Source organism: Acomys minous, assembly GCF_964271855.1.
Source record: "Acomys minous genome assembly, chromosome: 16".
Taxonomy (NCBI): domain Eukaryota; kingdom Metazoa; phylum Chordata; class Mammalia; order Rodentia; family Muridae; genus Acomys; species Acomys minous.
Genome location: NC_140498.1, coordinates 94,682,921 through 94,703,926, shown reverse-complemented (window position 1 = coordinate 94,703,926; position 21,006 = coordinate 94,682,921). Strand labels below are relative to the sequence as shown.

The 21,006-nt window shown below is 53.6% G+C and overlaps 1 protein-coding gene across 1 annotated transcript in view; it reads right to left on the bottom strand.

The window, feature by feature from the left end:
* Nucleotides 1-21,006, bottom strand: part of MYO1H (myosin IH) — a 60,568-nt gene that overhangs the window by 8,165 nt on the left and 31,397 nt on the right. The window contains exons 10-21 of the mRNA XM_084761402.1: nt 17,972-18,091; nt 16,925-16,992; nt 16,685-16,790; nt 15,746-15,826; nt 15,187-15,278; nt 13,030-13,124; nt 8,767-8,813; nt 7,007-7,087; nt 5,933-6,038; nt 3,658-3,775; nt 1,496-1,609; nt 141-217 (exon numbers count right to left, since the gene is read on the bottom strand). Of these exons, the coding sequence (XP_084617528.1) occupies nt 141-217; nt 1,496-1,609; nt 3,658-3,775; nt 5,933-6,038; nt 7,007-7,087; nt 8,767-8,813; nt 13,030-13,124; nt 15,187-15,278; nt 15,746-15,826; nt 16,685-16,790; nt 16,925-16,992; nt 17,972-18,091 (1,105 nt within the window). The remainder of the gene's footprint in view (nt 1-140; nt 218-1,495; nt 1,610-3,657; nt 3,776-5,932; nt 6,039-7,006; nt 7,088-8,766; nt 8,814-13,029; nt 13,125-15,186; nt 15,279-15,745; nt 15,827-16,684; nt 16,791-16,924; nt 16,993-17,971; nt 18,092-21,006) is intronic.

Genomic DNA, 21,006 nt, shown 5'->3' with positions numbered 1-21,006 from the left:
GACCTCTGGAAGAGCAGTCAATGCTCTTAACCTCTGAGCCATCTCTCCAGCCCCACACACCATGTTTAAGGTTTTTCTTGCCCCCTCCCTGGATAAATTTGTTCATTTCTCTTGAAATCTGGACAAAAGGAACACCATACCTAATTGATGTTTACTAAATTCAAAGGCATCTTCAGTAGCAAACAGGGTTCTGGGGAAGCGAATGAATATTTTGGTTCTAGAAGCAGAAAGAAACAATGATTGGTCATTGCTACCCATGATGGCTGAGTGGTGTCCTGCCCACAACCCACACCCACCAGAACTTTAGAAGTGACCTTTGTGGGAGGTGGCTGTCTTTGCAGATGTGATTGAAGTAGGGGCAGAGGGGGACAGTAGATTAGAGTGCACCCTAAATCCAGTTCAGTGTTGTAAGAGCTAGGGAGGGACACGGGGACCAAGCAGGCAAGAGTGATGCTACCAGCTAAGGATGGCTCTGCCCATGCCTTCATCCTGGACCCGGGGCTGTGAGACTGCATTTCTGCTGCTCTGACTTGGTATGTAGCCCTGGGAAGCTAATCCATCATGTGACCTGAAGTTGCTTCAGGCAGGGTAAGAAAGGGTGTCACCTGCACCAACCACACAGCCAGCACCTTGTGCTGGAGACTTCCCAGAGCAGCTACTGAAGGGACAGCAGCCTGCCGGGCCCTGTGATGCTAATTCCAGGCTTAGGGAATGGGGTCAGATTCGTGGATGGGTTAATGAAGCTGAAAGAGACCATCTGGGCCAGAGGCCACACAGGCCGGAACTGGCAGGTAGCTCACTGGTCAATATGAAGGCAGGCCCTGCTGTCTGCGAACTGGTCCTCTTGAGGCTTGAACAAGGTTCTTTACAGCCATGCTAACCCTGACCAAAATAACTAACAGTACAGACCCAAGGCATCCTGGGTAATCCAAGCAAGCGGCTGAAAGCATTCAACAACACATGGGGAAGCTCTCTGCTCTGGGATACTGTGGTACCCGACACCATTTGGGATGCTAAGAATGTAGGAAGATGAAGTTAGCACTCTGGGAGGTGCTGTGCTCACCTGAGCAGCGAGAGCAGTGCAGCCAGCACAGGCCCCACCCTGGCCCCCCTTCACGGTGTAGGCAGAGGCTCTGCCCAGCGGCGGAGCCAGGCTTAGAACACCCCGCTTCACTGAGACCACCGCTGCTTCTCACTGTAACCACCAGCTGCATTTAAACTTAGTGGGTAGAAGAATTGGCGTGCAAACCAACTCTCAACAAACAAACAAACAAAAACCAAAAATAACCCACGAGGCAGTGTCAGGCATGATCACACATCAAACCAACTGTTGGCCTGCTTGCAGCCATGGACACTTTTGAGTAGTTCTCAGTGAGAACTGTGTAGATGCATTTTTGCCTCCACCTTTGCTAGACATGCCTGCTCCATGCAGGTCGGCAGGTGAGATCTGTTGAGTGTAGGAAAGACGGCTTGGCAGTTTTCGTGGGCCACTTACCTCCCTAACTTGTAGTCCTGAGGTTGGTAGCCAATATACTTGATAAGCCGCTCGACGCCCTCTCCTGGGGGTCCGTGCCAGTGCGGCCAGGTGTCTGGGCACAGTGACTTGTACCTGCCGGGGACAGAGAAGGACATGTAGAAACCAACAGGACAGCCTACACCGCCCTCCACACACCTCACAGGTCTCCTGGACCCCCTGTAATGGACCAGCCACTCAGAGTGTAGCTGTCCCAGCAATGCATACAGGGCAGGAAAGAAACGAAAGTGGTTTCACATAGCCATCGCTGGACACTCAGCCAAGTGACTCAGTCCCACTCCTGGTGCATATCCTTTGTCCACATAGCCTCGTGCAGCCTCGCGCCCCAAAGTGGGGCAGCCAGCCAGGCACCAGGAGTAAACGTGCCATACTTGGAAGTGGAAGATTTCATGTGAGCTTGTGTGCATACTGGAGCACATTTACACATGTTGGGGCACAAGAGGGCATGGGCATATATGCATGTGTGTGTGTGCACACGCGCCACATGCTGGGTGTCTTTCTCAGTAGCTCTTCACTGTTCCCTGAGGTGGGGCCCTCACTGAGCCCACAGTGTACTGATTTGGTTAGTCTAGCTAGCCAGCTGGCCGTGGGAATCCCGTCTGCCTCCTGGGTGCTGGGGTTACAAGTGGGCTCTTTAGCTCCCCGAGCAGCGGTGTGGTGCATGCTGGGGATCAGAACTCTGGTCCTCACACTTGTGCAGCAAGCACCTTCCCCTCTGTAAGCCACTTCCTCAGTCCAGCCTCCCCGATATTTTTTTTTCTTTTGAGACAGGGTCGGAGCTTGCTCTGTAGATCAGGCTAGCCCCAAACTCACAGAGATCTGCCTGCTCTGTCTCCTGGGTACTGGGATTAAAGGTGTGAGTCACCACACCCAGCCAGAAAGCCTTCCTTCAGCGTAAATCCAATCCCAACCCACACCTCTGGAGCCCCTCAAGAGTCAGCCAAGCTCCTTACCCAGCAGGCAGCCTGGCACCCTCCCCTCTTCCATGGGCCTCTCCGCACCCAGCCTCACACATCCCTCCCACCAGAAAATGAACTGGATTAGCCCGCAGGATGGCTCAGGAGGCATTCACAGCATCGGTGGTAGAAGGGAGCGTCTGGCATGCAGTGGTAGGGGTTGAGCAGAGACATAAGATGAGGCATGGAAGAAATATTGGGGGTGTGTTTTGGGGGGGGTTGACAGAAATGTCAGGCGTGTGTTGAGGATGAAATGGGTGGTAGCTGTGGCCTCCCAACTTCTTTGCCAAGCTGAGAAAAGCAGATGGGGTGGGTATCAACAACAGATGGCCAGCAGGCGGTGGGGGTGCAGCGGGGAGGCTGATGGGAAATGTTCTGTGGTCCCTTAAACTCAAAGGAAACCTCATGGTGGGTTGAACGGTCGGAAGCAGCCAACGGTGCGAGCATTTTAACTTTTTTTTAAATTTATTTTTATCGTATGTGCGTTGGTGTTTTGCCTGCATGTATGTCTGTGTGAGGGTGCCAGATCTTGGAGTTACAGACAGTTGTGAGCTGCCATGTGGGTACTGAGAATTGAACCTGGGTCCTTTGGAAGAGCAGTCAGTGCTCTTAACCACTGAGCCATCTCTCCAGCCCCATCATTTTAACTTCTAAAGATGGCCCTTTGGGATGCTTACCCAAAGTGCATTGCCGTCAGTGTGCAGTGGTCATGTGCTGCCCGTCCCTAAAGAAGCCACTGCAGGTGTGGCATCAAACCTTTCTAAACACCTGTCACTTTAACCTCAGCTGTGGGTAAAGGAATTGGTCACATCTGTGAGGCTTGGGGACAATTCCTACCCTTCTAGGGTTTCATCCACTGCCCTTGACAGCCCAGGTCACATGAACTAACTCTTGGGGTCTGGGTGGACAGTGCACCCGTTGTGGTACGTCTGAGTACCCAGCCTCTCCCCAAGACTGCCGGAGGCTGAGTTAGGACTTAGTGGACTCAGCAGAAGATGGGAACAGGGTGCTGGTTTTGCAGGAGGGCGTTAGTGCCTTGTGTTCTCATGGGCCATGTGCTTCGGATCTGGTCTCAGCTCCCTAGGGAATGTCAGCCCCCCTCCCCGTGGACCTAGCTGTCCCCGAGAGGCCGGCTTTAAGACTGGTGCTCAACGGTGTCCATCTCACCTCTGCAGGAAGTGCTCGTACTTGCGTCTGTAGGCAAAGCCTGCCCGCCGCACACGCAGGTGCTCCATTAGGCCCAAGTACTTGATCTGGTGGCTGATGAGGAAGTCATCAAACTTGCCTTTGGGGAAGTAGAAGAGAGAGTGACCAGAAATGTCCCCGTGGCTCCACTTAAACCAAGGCTCCAGGCTCCTAATGTGGCCGGGCCTTGCCACAGAAACCTGTCACTACACCTCAGCTGTGTTTCTTAGATGGAGGATTTGGTAAGAAACTCTAGGGGGCTGGAGAGATGGCTCAGAGGTTAAGAACACTGCCTGCTCTTCCAAAGGTCCTGAGTTCAATTCCCAGCAACCATATGGTGCCTCATAGCCATCTATAATGTGATCTGATGCCCTCTTCTGCCCTGTGGGTGTACATGCAGATAGAGCATTGTATACATAATAAATAATATATAAATAAGTAAATCTTAAAAAGAAAAAAGAAACTCTAGTTTTTCCTGGTAAACATTCCCAAGGTCCGCTCATGTGGTCTGCACTCTCACGTGACAACAGCTGAAGGGCTTACTGATGCCACCTCTCTAAGGAGAACACACTCCTGGCCCTGCCATCCTGTAGACTAGGAGCCACCTGCCTGGGTCTGCTTGGCTTTCTTCCAAAGCATGGAAGAGCTTAGAAGGTGCCTTCACCCCAGACCATTGTTGGGTGCAGTAGGGAACTCTCCTGATTCCTGTCACCTTGGACACCTGCCTGCCTGGCATCGCCTGACTCTGACCATCAAAGGAGTCTCTGTCAACTTTGTTTGCTCTTTTCCTTGCCCCACCCCCACACTGGATCCTGTGGAGCCATAATTACATGTAGAGGAATGTTAATTCAGAACATGGCTCCTCTGGCAAGAGATCACATCCAAAGATCTTCTAGGTCTGTGTGATCCAGCTGGAATACAAACACGCCTTTAATCCAGAAGACACAGGCAAACCGACTTGAGTTCAAGGCCAGCCTGGCATAGAGCAAGTATCCGGTAAAGAAAAGCTTAGGGGGCTGGAGAGATGGCTCAGAGGTTAAGAGCACTAGTCTTTTCTTCCAAAGGTCCTGAGTTCAATTCCCAGCAATCACATGGTGGCTCACAACCATCTACAATGAGATCTGGTGCCCTCTTCTGGTGGGCAGGTATACATGCAGGCAGAATACTATATACACAATAAATAAATCTTTAAAAAAAAAAAAAAAGAAAAGAAAAGAAAGAAAGAAAAGCTTAGGTCCAAGTGTGGTGGTACATGCCTTTAATCCCAAACAGTGGAGGTAAAGTTAGTTTGTAGAAGGAAGCACCCACGTTGGAAAGTGATGTCTAATTGAGTGACAGAAAAAAAAAAAGGTGACTAATCGGAGAAGATCTGACAGGATAGGACACGCCCAACTCTCACAAGAAGAGAGAAGAGAGGAAAGCTACTTCAGGGGCAATGCAGAAAAAAGAAAGAGGCAGGTTTGTTTGAGACAGGGTTTCTCTGTGTAGCCTTGGCTGTCCTGAACTCACTTCGTAGTGTAAGACCCCCTCCCCTGTGCACCCGGCATAGCAAGCATAGCAGCAGTAACGTTATCTTGCAAGGCAAGACTAGAATAATGGGTTCCCGAGATAAGATAAGGCCTGGAGCTCAGAGGAGAAAGATAAAAGCGTGCTTGTCCTTGTCAAACAAAATATTTATGGTCGGCCATCTGGCCCAGGGAGTGGGCAAACTCCCCTGTTCCCATCCGATGGCCGGGCCATAACCTCGCTCCATGTCAAACAAGATATTTATGGATGGCCACCTGGCCCAGAGAACGGGTAAACTCCCCTGCTCCCAGAGCCCACCTAATGACCGGACTATAACCTCGCCTCATTTAAATTTACCAATCAGAGCCCTGTAACTATGCTTTTCGCTTCTGTAACCGAGCTTCCCGCCAAACTCCCTATAAAGGACCCCCTAAAGACTCGCCCGGCGCGCCAGCCTCTTGGGAGACTGAAACGCCCGGGTACCCGTCCCCTTAATAATAAAGCCTCTTGCTTGTTGCAGCCGAAGCCTTGGTCTCGTTGGTTCTTGGTGGGGGTCTCCGCGTTAAGACCGCCGTGTCGGGGGTCTTACAGTAGACCAGGCTGGCCTCGAACTCACAGTGATCCACCTGCCTCTGCCTCCCGAGTGCTGGGATTAAAGGCGTGTGCCACTTAAATTTCCCTGAAGTTCGTAAGCATGGCCACTACCTCTCTCCCCGACCCCGCACTCCGCGCTTAGCGATGGGCGACTCACTGGGTTCCTTCCTCTCGTTCGGCTTGATGCAGCGGATGTAGGAAGGCTCCTTGGAGATGAGGATTTCCAGCAGGCTGCTCAGGCTGTTCTTAAACTGAGTCCCCACCTGTGCAGTGAGAACGCGCTGAGTAGACGCCCCTGACTCTGGAGACACAGCGCGGCAAGAGGCCTGAACTCTGCCTGTTAGTGCTTTGCCCACTGCCTGGGGGCTGTGGGTGTCCTGTTGGGGAAGGTCAGTCCCCACTGCCTTGGGGCTTGCTGAGACAAGAGCCACCAGCTTCTCGGGCACAGGAAGATTTTCCTAACTAAAACAGTGGGGCGAAACGCAAGCATGGAGAGAGAGAGAGAGGCTGGGCTGCTGCCTGGGGAGGGCGCTGTGCACAGGTCCCCGCCCAGCATCAGCCAGGCTCTTAGCTCAGGAGTGCAGCCATAGTGCCAGCGTTCAGCAGCTCTGGTCTCACTGACGGATTAGTGATGGAGTGAGAGCCCACTGCACTGGGGGTGCTGGGTTCTTTAGGGAGGTGTGGGCTCCCTAAAAGGTGGGGTGGGGCCCCCTGGGAGGAAGGAAGTTATGCCCCGCCCCCAATCTCTCCACATACCTTCTCTGCTGGGAGGCACCATGCCACCCACAGCAAGAGGCCATGGAGTGCAAACTCCAAAACCAGAGACCAAATCAGCTTTTAAGTTACCATGTTTTCCTCTGGGATTCTGTCACAGTGCAGGAAAGCTGACTCACACATGCAGAGCACCACGTGGAGGCAGGCCGCCCCTGGGGTCCAGCCCCTTTTGTCTCCCCCTCCCTTTAGGTCTCCTGGTCCCTCCTTCATCTCACACCCTCTCCCTCCTAGACTGTAGGCCCCTGAGGTCAGGGAAGCCCAGCTCAGCACAGTCGCCTGCACAGCAGGTGTTCAGGGAACATCTGCACAGAATGAACTGACCTGAGGAGAGCTAACTCACTTTGCGGTTCTCTGTCAGAGAAGACAGAGTGGCTCTGGAGGAGCAGGAGTAGTCACTGTCCCCTGTGACTTTTGTTCCCTTCCTAACTTCACACCAGCCTCTCTCCCGCTCGCTCACCGTTGGGGGCCGCCTGCGGTTTTCCAGCTCTGCCACCAGGAAACATTCCCTCAGGATGCTGTTCTTGGACAGGCACAGCACCTGTGTGAAGAGGCGCCCGCACTGAACTCGCTCATCTGGGCATCTCTAGAGGCCGTCAGGAGCCACGCTCCTGAGCACTTGAAGGCATTCCCACTATGGCAGAGTGCGGAGAAGCACGAAGAAATGGCACAGGGCTGTAGATTGCTCCCTTCCCATAGTGAGGCCCTGGCTTCCACACCCGGAATTGCCAGAGAGCACACTGGGAAGTGTTCAAATGCTGCAGTCCCTGCCGTGTGTACTTACGGGGTCATCAAGACTTGTTCCCAGCCCACCTGAGTGTTGTGGACTAAGCTGACCTACGAACAGTCAAATCATAAGAGGGCGGGAGTGAGCAGACGTGCAATGTGCGGTGCACTGCTATGTGGAGGAAGGACACACGGAGGACACACGGAGGACACACAGCCTGGCCTTTGCCACCTGGAGGGGGACTCACAAACCACAGATCCTGCCACTCAGGGGACTCAGTGGCACGAACCCAGAGATTCCAGGCTTTGTATTAGCTGGCCCTGCTCTGTCAGTTTTCAAAATAATCCGTTATAAGAAAAATGCACACCCCCGCTGCCCCCCCTTGCAGTATATTTGATCCCAACGTGATCCCTGAGATTGTGAACTGTAAAAACCTGTCCTGTTTGCTGGTTCAGCCCTAACACACACCTTTAATCCGAGAGCTTTCTGTACACAGGATTGAATAAAGTTCACCTTAGGTCAAGAGGCAGAGCAGGAAACCAGCTGACAGGGATGAAAGAGTAGGGGGACTTTGAGCTGAGGGGTACCTAAGACAGCGTGTAGAAGTAGAAGGCGCTCTTGGGATTTCAGCTCCCTTTTTAGCTCTTACCTCTCTAGCCCTTGAGCTCCTCGGCTCCTCGGCCTTCGGCGTTTGGGGCTTTGAACTAGCAAGCCTTTGGCCTGGGGTTTTTTGGCCTTTTCCTCCTGGGCTGTCAGCTGAGCTAGTGAGCCTTCTGGGCCTTTTCCATTGGGACCTGAGCTGAGTAGGAAGGTCAGCTGGGTGCTTTCCCTGCCTCTCTGAGCTAGCAGGCTTTTCGCTCCAGTACCTGTCTCCTGAATCTTTATGGGCAAAATAGAACAATCTGGGATTTTTCTATTAAAACAGCACCTCCCTTTTTATTCTTGTTTATAATTCATACTTGGTGCCTTGCGTACACTAAGCCACCGCTCCGGCCTCTGTCGTCGTCATCGCCATCGCTGTCCTCTTCGCATTTGGATTTTGTGTTTTTCTTTTAGGTGCTTTCCCCAGCTACCCCAGGCTCACCTTAAACTAGAGATCCTTCCATTTCCCTCTCTCAAGTGCTGGGGTACAGGTGTGAACCACCTCATCTGGAAGGCGACCTTAATTTGACAAAATCGGGACTATACAAAAAAAAAATACCCTTGTATTTATCTAATAAAATGCCATTCAGCCTTAAATCAGGAAGTTCTTTTTGGCTTAGACAGAGTGTCCTGTGGTTCATGGCCCCTGGTGGCTGAGGATGACGTCAAACTCCTGGTCCTCTTGCTTGTACCTTCCCAGGTGCTAAGGAGGATAATAGGCTGCCTGTAGGCCCTGCTTAGGACCTAAGCCACGGACAAAGAAAGTTCCAGAAAAATCCAGAACCACCGTTGGCTCCTGCCACAGGCTATGTCCTCACTGAACCTGTAAGGTGAAGATGATTCAGGCTTACCTCCTTCAGGTGTCTGTAAAGCAGGTCGTTGTTTTTCTCCAAGAATCCTGTTTAAAAAAAAAAAAAACAGCACTCAGGAGGCAGAGGCAGGCAGATCGCTGTGAGTTCAAGGCCAGCCTGGACTACAAAGCGAGTCTAGGACAGCCAAGACTCGAAAAAAACCAATAACCAACCAAACAAACAAAAAGTCTCACTCAGTGTGATGCCACACTCACTGCTAAGACATGTCTGATGATGTCTGAGGTGAGGTTGTGTGACGTTTCCCAGCCTTTGCAAGACTGAAAAAGGCACTGGATCCTGGCTGTGAGAGATGCTGTGCTCTAAGCATGGAGTAACACCCAGGCCTCCACCCACGCTAGAAGCTCGCCCCCTGCCTGCAATGATATGCCTCAGACAGAGCAGGACATCATGGGGGACCCCCTCCCCAATACATACCCCCAGACAGATCCAGATATCCTGGGGACATGAGCCCAGCATAGCCCAGGCACAGCCAGACACCATGGGGGACACGGCTTACATTCCCCCAGAGAGAGCCAGTTGCTCTGGGCAGACACCCTCCTTGTATAACTCTGGAATGTCAGACGCTCTAGGGAGGCCTTCCCAGGCTGAGAGCCAGGTCTTCAGAGGTAAATTTACAGCAGGCTGCTGTGTGATGCGTGGCCTTGATTCTAAGAGACCCAGTAGCAACGCCTTACAGCCTTACAACCCACATCGACAGTGGAGGGCACTGAGCCCCAGGAGGCCAGCTGAGACCATGTGACATAGTAGGAAAATCAGGGCCACTGAGACAGGCCAGTTTTCTGGGTTTGTTTGTTGGTGCCAGTGTCCTACCATGCAGCTCTGACTGGCTTGGAACTTGCTCTGTAGACCAGGCTGGCCTCAAACTTACAGAGACCCGCCTTCCTCTGCTTCCGGAGTGCTGGGATTAAAGGTGTAAGTCACTGTGGCAGACCTTTCTCCTTTGGTTTTTTTTTTAACTGGGTCTCACGTAGCCCAGGTTGGAGTCCAGCCACTATGTAGCTGTTTCTCCTGCCTTTACTTGCCAAGCACCGAGGTTATAGGCATTCACCAGCCTGATTTACATGGTGCTAAAGACAGAAGCCAGGGCTTAATGCACGCTAGGCCAGCACTCTACCAGCCGAGCCACACCTCCAGCGTGGCACCTTCATTGTCTGTATGATTCACAGCCTGGGCTTACGTGGTCCACTTAGAGTCAGGAGTGCTGACACATGCCTTTGATCCCAGCACTCCCCAGGCAAAGGCAGGCAAATCTCCAAGTTCCAGGCTAGCCAGGATTAATTACACACTTAGACCATGTCTCAAAAAGCAAACACAGTCCTCACTGGTTCATAGCTAACCCAGGAATTAAATGACACGAGTAAAAGCAGCAACAACTCCCATGTATCAAAAAGCCACATGAGGGCTGGAGAGATGGCTCAGCGGTTAAGAACACTGTCTGCTATTCCTGACGACCTCCTGCGGCCTCCACACAGGCAGTGCCCACACATGAACACCTGCACAAAGGATTTACCATGGGGTCTGTAAGTGCTGGCAAAGCAGTGTTAAGTCCATCTGTATGTAGCCATCACTACCTGGGAACTTTGTAACCATCCCAACCAAAACCCTGTGCAGGAACTAGCCCGGTGTGTCTCTGTGTGTCTCTGTACGCCCCTCACTTTCAACGGGGCTTCTTCCTCTTTGCATCTTGTTCCTGGACACAGTCTCCTTCCTGTCCAGGGCTGAGGTAAGTTCCCTTGTATACCTAGCGTGTTGCTCTGCTCCCTGCCTCCCAGGGTATCCCTGTGGCTTCCAGCTTTGTGGCTATGGTGAATAATGCTGCCGCAGGCGTGGGTGAACAAAAGCACCTGCACCCTGTGCACCCCAGTTCTTTTAGCTCTACACACAGAAATGGTCAAAGCTAGCTTTTAAGAGATCCAAGAAGCCCAATGTGGTGGTGTTTCCAGGAGGCAAACGAGAGCAAGCAGCGCCAGCAGGTGCCAGGACTCGGTGCTTTGTGGTGTGTGTGTGTGTGTGTGTGTGTGTGTGTGTGTGTGTGTGTGTGTGTGTGTGTGTGTGTGTGTGTGTACGTGTGCGTGCGCGCATCTGCATGCAATTTCCAGAAATATACAGCTGAGCCTGTGTTGCCCTGAGTGGATACAGCTGGATGAAGGTCAGAGCCAGGGTCTGTGCCTTAGCCCTGACAGTTCCTGACCCTGTGACTCTGGGAGATGCAGTGAACTGCTCTGAGCTCTCGGAACAGTAGCATTCCCCACCAGACCTGGGGCCATGGCTGCCCTGTGGATAAAGGCCAGAGAAGCGCAGTGGGTGGGACCCCAGGCTCCAGGCTCACATGGAACACGAGAGTACACGTGCAAAGGCGCATGTGTCCCAACGAGCGTAGGCAGACATAAGACACACACACACATGCACACACACGCACATACACATACACACACACATATACACACACACACATGCACACACACAAACATACACATACACACACATATACACACACATGCACAAACATACACACACACATACACACACACACACGCACAAACATACACATACATACACATACACACACCCCGATAGCACCGACAGGAAGCATGTGTCTTGAGATTGCCTCAGGAGTAGGAGCAAAGAGGATTTCCTTCTGTGCTCCCCCCACACCGCAGCTAGTTTCTATCCTTACCCGCCTGGTACTTTAATTATGAAATATACATCGAGTTATCTACACAGAAAGCCAATCTATTCTTTTCAAAAATGTTCTCTATACTGATTTGCATTTAAAGAAAACACTTTAAAATGTGTTGTTACTTTACAACGATTCTCAGTGATGAACTTTTTGGTGCTTTGAAAGATACCATCAATAGAGAGAAAGTGCAGTTCTCAGAACAGGAGAAAATGCTGGAGAATCCTGTATCTGACAAAGATCTAGGGTCCAGAATATATAAAGAACTCTCATGATTCAATAATAATTTTCTAATGGACAGGTATTTCTCCAAGGAAGATATGCAAGTGACTGGCAAGTGAGTGAAGAGTGTTTGGCATCACCAGCCAGCGGGAGAGCCACAAGACAGGCCTTTTCGCCTGCACAGAGAGCTGCTGACAGAACACTGTGGTGCTGGTGAGGATGTGGGACACTAGGACCATGGCAGTCAGGAGGCTCCTCAGAACTCCAAGCAGGAAGCTTTTGTTTGTTTTTTGAGACAGGATTTCTCTGTGTAGACTTGACGGTCCTAGACTCACTTTATAGACCAGGTTGGCCTCAAACTCACAGCCTCTGCCTCCCAAGTGCTGGGATTAAAGGCGAGCGCCACCACTGCCTGGCTAAGCAGGGAGCTTTTATGGAACCCAGCCTATACTTGTCTACCCAGAAAAACAAAAGCAAGCCAGGTCACCCCAGCTACTCAGGAACCTGAGGCAAGAAGATTAGCAAGTTCAAACCTGGCCTGGGCAACTTAGCGAGACTGTCCAAAAAAATCTAAAACTTTTTGGGAGGGGACTGAGGGGACTCAATCTCTGGTAGTGCTGGGAAAAGGGGTACACAGGCATATTCCAAGTGTCAGTTTTCACCACGGCTAGAAGGACACACACCCCAAACACTTCCCAAACCATGGGCACAGATAAAATAATATTACTCAGCAATGAAAATGAATAGTAACCTCGAGGGACCTTGAAATGTTATGCCAAATGAGGGAGGCCAGGCCCGCAGGACCACATGCGGGGCTCTCTCATGCATGAAAGGCGCTATGGATGTAGAAAGGGCATTAGCTCATTGTCTAGTGCCGTGGGGGACAGGCAGAGGGTATGGGGGAGGGGAGTGCATCTAAAATGGGGTGGAGTACGCAGATGCACAACTCTGAATACCCTAAAACCCTTGAGTTGCACAGGGCAGCAGATGAAGTTTGTAGCACATGAATACTTTTATTTATTTATCTTTAAAAATTGGTGGTTATATAGCCAGGCGTGGTGGCACACACCTTTAATCCCAGCACTCGGGAGGCAGAGGCAGGTGGATCGCTGTGAGTTCGAGGCCAGCCTGGTCTACAAAGTGAGTCCAGGACAGCCAAAGCTACACAGAGAAACCCTGCCTCAGAAAAAACAAAAAATAATAAATTGGTGGTTATATCAGTAATTAATAAATAAAGCAAGAAAGACATTTCAGGTGGCGTGCTTGAATGCAACACTAAGGAACTTCGGGGGTGGCCACAGATGGCACCTGCATGGCTGTGACCCACAACCTCTGCCACTCACCTTTGGTGCAGTAGGTGACCTCTCCTGCATAGTGCAGGAGGCAGAACTCCAGCCAGCCGATCCTCTTCCGGCCCTTTGGACCAGCCAGCTTCCGGCTACGAGACACAAACACACAGACCACGTGATCCTGTCTCCTCCACTGCAGCAACAAGGACAGAGAAATCCCAGGCCAGCTGCTCAGGGACACTTCCATCTGCATTGAAGCCGACTCCATAGAGGCTCCCAGGGAGCCTTGCTCCGTTTGTCTGCCTGTGTATCAGGGCTCTCACAATTAGAGCCTTCCTTCACCTAAGCTAGTGAGGAAGAAAAACATACGTGCTGCAGGGTATTTGATCACATTGTGATCCCTAAGATTGTGAACTGGAAAAACCTGTTTCTTGTTGTGGTGTGGCTTAGCCCTGGCACAAATCTTTAACCCAAGAGACTGCTATAAACAAGAGTTAAAGTCAACCCTAGGCCGTGAGGCAGAGCAAGCAACCAGCCAACACAGAGTGAACATAAGAAAACGCAGGAAAGAGGAACATGGAGCGGAAGGGTATTTAAGACAGCAAGGAGGAGGAGAAAGGGCTTTTCCTCTCTGGGATGTCAATGCAGTAGGAAGGTCAGCTGGGTTTGTATGTGTGAGTGAATGTGAGTGTATGTGTGTATTTTGTGTAGGTGTGTCTGAGTGTGTGTGGGTGTGCATAGGCATGTACATGTGTATGAATGTGTGTGTATGTATGTGTGTTTTATGTGTGTGTATGTGTGTATGTGTGTATGTGTGTGTGTGTGTGTGTGTGTGTTTTTGTTTTGTGTGTTTATGTGTATCATCTGTGTACCGAAAGCATGCAGTGAGTGCCTGAAGAGGCCAAGAGAGGGGCCTCAAATCCCTGACACTAGAGTTACAGACACTTATGAACTCATCAGGGAGCTGGGCACTCAACTCAGATCCTCTGAAAAAAGGACCCTAACCACTGAGCCGTCACTACAACACCAAGATTTTTTTTTAAATTTCTTTTGAGGCAGGTTCTCATTATAAAACCTCTGGTTGACCAGGAACTTGCTATGTGGACCAAAGTAGCCTCACACTCATTTCCCTGCCTCTGCCTCCCGAGTGCAGGCTTAAGAGACTGCCCATGCCTGCTTCTAGACCATGGGTTACATTTTTCTCTTCTTCGACTGTTGTGAATGCTTTTGATTGGCATGGGGGTTACGGACATAAACATTGGGGGGCTGAGTGATGACTCAGCAGTTCAGAGCACTTGCTGCTTCTGCAGACCATCCTGTTCAGATCTTAGCACCCAGACGAGGCGGCTCACCACAGATCTAACACTTTCTTCTGTCCTCCACGGGCACCTGCACACACATGTGCAAGCTCACACACCGACACCGACACACACACTACTTGCCGCACATTCACACTTACACCACTGTTTCAGACCCGACTCATTTTTCCCTTTCTTTTGTTAGTGCTGCAATGTTCAGCCCGGTCACCAGGCTTCACTCATTTGTTTGTTTAAGGTCTTTTGAGACAGTGTCTTTCTGCATGGCCGACGCTTGAACTCCTGTGTCCCTCCCTGTGTCAGCCTCCGAGTGCTGTGATGACAAGCCTGTGTAACTGCGTGTGGCTAAGTGTTCAGAAGGAACCATGTCACGCCTGCACCACACACGAAACAACCAAAGCAAGACACTCAACCTTAAAGACACTCTACTGCAATTCCCTAACAAGGTCATGTTGGCGTATGGGCCGGTTTTCAGGGTGCTATTCTTGTACATGAAGTCACCGTACTGTGTGTATGCATGTGCGTGGTACATATGAACGTGTGTACGTGTTGGGCACACAGATCTGAGGAGGACGGACACTGGCGTCCTGCTCAATCACTCTCTGCCATGTTCTTTTTGACAAGGTCTCTCACTGAACCTAAAGCTAGGCAGGCAGCCAACCCCAGACATCCTCCTGCCTTGCCCTCCACAGCTCTGCGGTCATGGACCAGTGTGGCCACGCCCAGCCTTTTATGTGGGTGCTGTGATCTGAACTCAAGGCCCCATGCTTGCACAGCAAGTGTTCCTACCCACGGAGCCATCGCCCCAGCCCCAAGTACTTGTACTTGGACACAGATCCAAGAAAGGAGACATAGCTCTGTCCCTACAGGCCAGCCCTTCAAATGCGGTACGCACGTTTGGAAGTGCGCGTGCTTGCCCACTTTCTCTTCCAGCTTCTCCAGGAAACTCAAGTCTGTAGCAGGACCTGGGCGGATGCATTCTTCATCCTTTCAAATGAAAAGAGGACACCTCAACCTCACACCACAGCATATGTGGGCTGGTTCAGGGCCTAAGTGCCTTCACCTGCATTGAAACACACACACACTCATACACACATACAAACATACACACACTCTCACACACACTTATACACACTCACACACAAACATACACACTCATATACACATGTACACACTCACACACACCAACATACACACTCATACACACACCTACACACACAAACATACACACTCATACACACACACACACTCTCACACGTTTTGAGACATCCTGTTCTGCAGCCTAAGCTGTCTTTGAACTTACTGTGTAGTCCATGCTGGCATCACGCCCACGGCAATCTGCCCGAGGTTCTGTGGTTACATGGCGGTCCCTCTACCCCCTTTTGAGCACCAGGGCTCTACACATATGCCTGAGGCAGACACCCAGTGAGTGAGCGAGGTCACGGTTTTCTCACCAGAATAGAGATGATCCCTCTGTGTCTCTCTTCCACCAAATCGCAGATGATCTTGTTGTTGAAGTACTGGACAGGCTCCCACTAAAACAACGAGAGGGAAGAGTTCTCCCAGCATGCACAGGGGCATCAAGCACATTGGTTTGACAAGGATTCTCCAAATATTTTCCTCCAAAATCTAGTTTTCATATCCAAGTTTAAACAATTATATTTTGGAGGACTGGAGAGATGGCTCAGCAGTTAAGAACATCTAATATTCTCACAGAAGTCCCAAGTTCAGTTCCCAGCATGCACCTCGTGTGGCTTATAACTGCCTGTAACTCTCTCTCGAGAGGAGCCTGCCCCTTTTTTTGGGCAGAGGAACTTGCAGTGAAGTATTCATACTCACCACACACACACACACACACACACACACACACACACACACACACGATGCAAAGACAAATCTTTAAAAAAAAAATTATACTTTGGGGGCTGGTGAGATGGCCCAGCAGGCAAGGGTGTTTAGCCATAAAAGCCTCACACCCTGAGTTCTATGCTGGACCACATGGAAAGATGCAGGACAGAGCTGACTCTGAAGTCCTCTGTGGCCTGGCCCACCTGCATCCGCATCACACACACACACACCACACACACACACACACACACACACACACACACACACACACAGGAAATTTAAAAATTCTTAGATGATACTATAAACCTCAAGCTTGTCCCTAGGGAAGAACTAAAAATCCTCAATCCAAGAAATATCCAGTGTGATAACCTTTCCCAAGTGAGAGGGGAGAGGTCGGGGTGGAGCTGGGGAGGGGAGCCCTTCACCAGTGTGTTTACAGCCCTGGATGCACTGCCAGCCCTGCCCCCTCCCCCACCCTCAAACACACACACACACACACACACACACACACACACACACACACACGTGTGTGTGCACATGCTCACCTCAATGCCTTCCGACTCGTACTCGGCCTGCTCGGCTTTCAGCGTCCGCTCTATCAGCAGCTGCTGCAGTTTCTCGTTGCAGTAGTTTATGCAGAACTGTTCAAAACTAAGGATGCAGGGACTTTGTCACCCAGATCACACAGAGCCACCAGGCACAGCAGGCAGGCACCGCAGGCAGGCACAGCAGGCAGGCACCGCAGGCAGGCACCGCAGGCAGGCAGGCAGGCAGGCACAGCTCACCCATTCTTGTCGAAGACTTCAAAGCCGTAGATGTCCAACAGCCCGATCACGGTCTTCTCGGTGAAGTCCTAGGGAACAGTGCATGCCGTTAACCGCTAGTGCCGGGGCTCTCACAGAGCTTCCTCTGTGTGTCCGCCACCTGGTAGCAGGTGCCTGCAGAGGCCACAAGAGGGCCTTGGGTCCCCGGGAGCTGGTGTTAGGGGCAGCTGGGAGCTGCCTGGCGCGGGTGCTGGGAACCACACGTGGGCAAGAGCAGCAATTGCTTTTAACCCACGGAGCATCTTTCTAGCCCTTACCCAGAGGCTCTTGTGTAGAAATTTAATCTCCACGGTAGGGCTTTAAGAGGTGGGAGTTAATTTTGACCATGGAGTTTGGAGGAGGGGCCTTGGAGACCATCAGCTGGATTAGAGAGGATCAGAACAGAGCCCCCATGACCTGGTGCTCCTGACTTCCCACTAAGAGAAAGAAAGAGACCAGAGGAGGCGTGAAGAGGATGCCCCACACCCTTGCTCTTGGCCTGTGATGCTCTGTTCCTCATCATCACATTAGCATAGTGGGGCATGAGCTGGTTCTTCTAGGCTTGTCATTCTGCGACACCTGTTGCTGACCCTAAGGCTGGGACTCAGCTGTAACGCGCACGGCTGCTGCCTTTCTCTTCAGCAGTTGCACACAGGGTAGCCTTTGGGGCCCACTAGCCTGCTCCTCCTGTTGGCTTCTCAGCTGGGCCTGCCTATCGTGTCCTGAGGCAACGCTTTGACCTATGATTTACTTCGTGGCTTCCTGGCTCTCCATCCTCCAAAGGTGAATTGGATACCGGACTTTGGGAAGTACGGCCGAGCCAACTGTGCACACGCCTGTTAGCCTACTGTGCGTGAGGCATTGGAAGACCCAAAAAGACATCCTCCACCACCACCGCCACCACCACCAGCAGCAGCAGCAGCAGCAGGAGCTTACGGCTCATCCTCACAGCCACTTTACGTCAACTAGGATGGCTGTAAGACATTACCACTTTGGTGAGAACCAGACACCCAACATGAGTTGACCCACCTTTTTAACTAAGGAAGAGTTGATCTTATTGACCAGCCAAGTAAATGTCCGGCCATAAACAGCCTTTGCCATGGCATCTCTAGCATAAGCAGAGAGTTCTACCGTCAGTGGGCAAACCACCTGGAAAGAAGGGTAAGGCACGTCACCACTAGCCCCACCCTCGCTTTCATGGTGACTGAGCAAAGGATTCGAGCTAGGAGACCAGGGCCCAGACACACAGGCCTGGTGTGCGTGGGCACAGCTTGGGGCAGAGGTGGGGTGCGCTGACAAGCCATCCAGAGAATCACAGAAAGGAGGGTGACAGGTGCCACAAGATGATACATGAGCGATTGATCAGGGAGGCGATCGATCGATAGACCGGGGAGGCTCCTTGGTTCAGGGCTCTGGGGGCTAAAGGATGAACAGGGGAAAAGCGTTCCAGCAGTGGGAACCATGTTTGCCAAGACCCTGTGAGGAGGGTATGCTAAGTACAAGGCATGAGCTGGTGCACTGGGGATGGGAGATAAAAGGTGGGGATAGGGGTGAGGGGCAGGGATGGGGGTGAGGGGCAGGGATGGGGGTGAGGGGTGGGGATGGGGGTGAGGGGTGGGGATGGGGGTGAGGGGTGGGGATGGGGTGAGGGGTGGGGATGAGGGTGAGGGGTAGGGATGGGGTGAGGGGTGGGGATGGGGGTGAGGGGTGGGGATGGGGTGAGGGGTGGGGATGAGGGTGAGGGGTAGGGATGGGGTGAGGGGTGGGGATGGGGGTGAGGGGTGGGGATGGGGGTGAGGGGTAGGGATGGGGTGAGGGGTGGGGATGGGGGTGAGGGGTGGGGATGGGGGTGAGGGGTGGGGATGGGGGTGAGGGGTGGGGATGAGGGTGAGGGGTGGGGATGAGGGTGAGGGGTGGGGATGGGGTGAGGGGTGGGGATGGGGGTGAGGGGTGGGGATGAGGGTGAGGGGTAGGGATGAGGGTGAGGGGTGGGGATGGGGGTGAGGGGTGGGGATGGGGGTGAGGGGTGGGGATGAGGGTGAGGGGTGGGGATGAGGGTGAGGGGTGGGGATGGGGGTGAGGGGTGGGGATGAGGGTGAGGGGTGGGATGAGGGTGAGGGGTGGGGATGGGGTGAGGGGTGGGGATGAGGGTGAGGGGTGGGGATGAGGGTGAGGTGTGGGGATGAGGGTGAGGGGTGGGGATGGGGGTGAGGGGTGGGGATGGGGGTAAGGTGTGGGGATGAGGGTGAGGGGTGGGGATGAGGGTGAGGGGTGGGGATGAGGGTGAGGGGTGGGGATGAGGGTGAGGGGTGGGGATGAGGGTGAGGGGTGGGGATGGGGTAAGGTGTGGGGATGAGGGTGAGGGGTGGGGATGGGGTGAGGGGTGGGGATGGGGGCGAGGGGTGGGGATGGGGTAAGGTGTGGGGATGAGGGTGAGGGGTGGGGATGGGGTGAGGGGTGGGGATGAGGGTGAGGGGTGGGGATGAGGGTGAGGGGTGGGGATGGGGTGAGGGGTGGGGATGAGGGTGAGGGGTGGGGATGAGGGTGAGGGGTGGGGATGAGGGTGAGGGGTGGGGATGAGGGTGAGGAGTGGGGATGGGGTGAGGGGTGGGGATGAGGGTGAGGGGTGGGGATGGGGTGAGGTGTGGGGATGAGGGTGAGGGGTGGGGATGGGGGTGAGGGGTGGGGATGGGGGTGAGGGGTGGGATGAGGGTGAGGGGTGGGGATGAGGGTGAGGGGTGGGGATGGGGTGAGGGGTGGGGATGGGGGTGAGGGGTGGGGATGAGGGTGAGGGGGTGGGGATGGGGTGAGGGGTGGGGATGGGGGTGAGGTGTGGGGATGGGGGTGAGGTGTGGGGATGAGGGTGAGGGGTGGGGATGGGGGTAAGGTGTGGGGATGAGGGTGAGGGGTGGGGATGGGGTGAGGGGTGGGGATGGGGTGAGGGGTGGGGATGAGGGTGAGGGGTGGGATGGGGGTAAGGTGTGGGGATGAGGGTGAGGGGTGGGGATGGGGTGAGGGGTGGGGATGGGGGTGAGGTGTGGGGATGGGGTGAGGTGTGGGGATGAGGGTGAGGGGTGGGGATGGGGTGAGGGGTGGGGATGGGGGTGAGGTGTGGGGATGAGGGTGAGGGGTGGGGATGGGGTGAGGGGTGGGGATGGGGGTAAGGTGTAGGGATGAGGGTGAGGGGTGGGGATGGGGGTGAGGGGTGGGGATGGGGGTGAGGTGTGGGGATGGGGGTGAGGGGTGGGGATGAGGGTGAGGGGTGGGGATGGGGGTGAGGGGTGGGGATGGGGGTGAGGTGTGGGGATGAGGGTGAGGGGTGGGGATGGGGTGAGGGGTGGGGATGGGGTAAGGTGTGGGGATGAGGGTGAGGGGTGGGGATGGGGTGAGGGTGGGGATGGGGGTGAGGTGTGGGGATGAGGGTGAGGGGTGGGGATGGGGGTGAGGGGTGGGGATGGGGGTGAGGTGTGGGGATGAGGGTGAGGGGTGGGGATGGGGTGAGGGGTGGGGATGGGGGTAAGGTGTGGGGATGAGGGTGAGGGGTGGGGATGGGGGTGAGGGGTGGGGAATGGGGGTGAGGTGTGGGATGAGGGTGAGGGGTGGGGATGAGGGTGAGGGGCAGGGATGGGGGTGAGGGGTGGGGATGAGGGTGAGGTGTGGGGATGAGGGTGAGGGGTGGGGATGAGGGTGAGGGGCAGGGATGGGGGGTGAGGGGTGGGGATGAGGGTGAGGTGTGGGGATGAGGGTGAGGGGCAGGGATGGGGGTGAGGGGTGGGGATGGGGGTGAGGGGTGGGGATGAGGGTGAGGGGTGGGGATGAGGGTGAGGGGTGGGGATGGGGGTGAGGGGTGGGGATGAGGGTGAGGGGTGGGGATGAGGGGTGAGGGGCAGGGATGGGGGTGAGGGGTGGGGATGAGGGTGAGGTGTGGGGATGAGGGTGAGGGGTGGGGATGAGGGTGAGGGGCAGGGATGGGGGTGAGGGGTGGGGATGAGGGTGAGGTGTGGGGATGAGGGTGAGGGGCAGGGATGGGGGTGAGGGGTGGGGATGGGGGTGAGGGGTGGGGA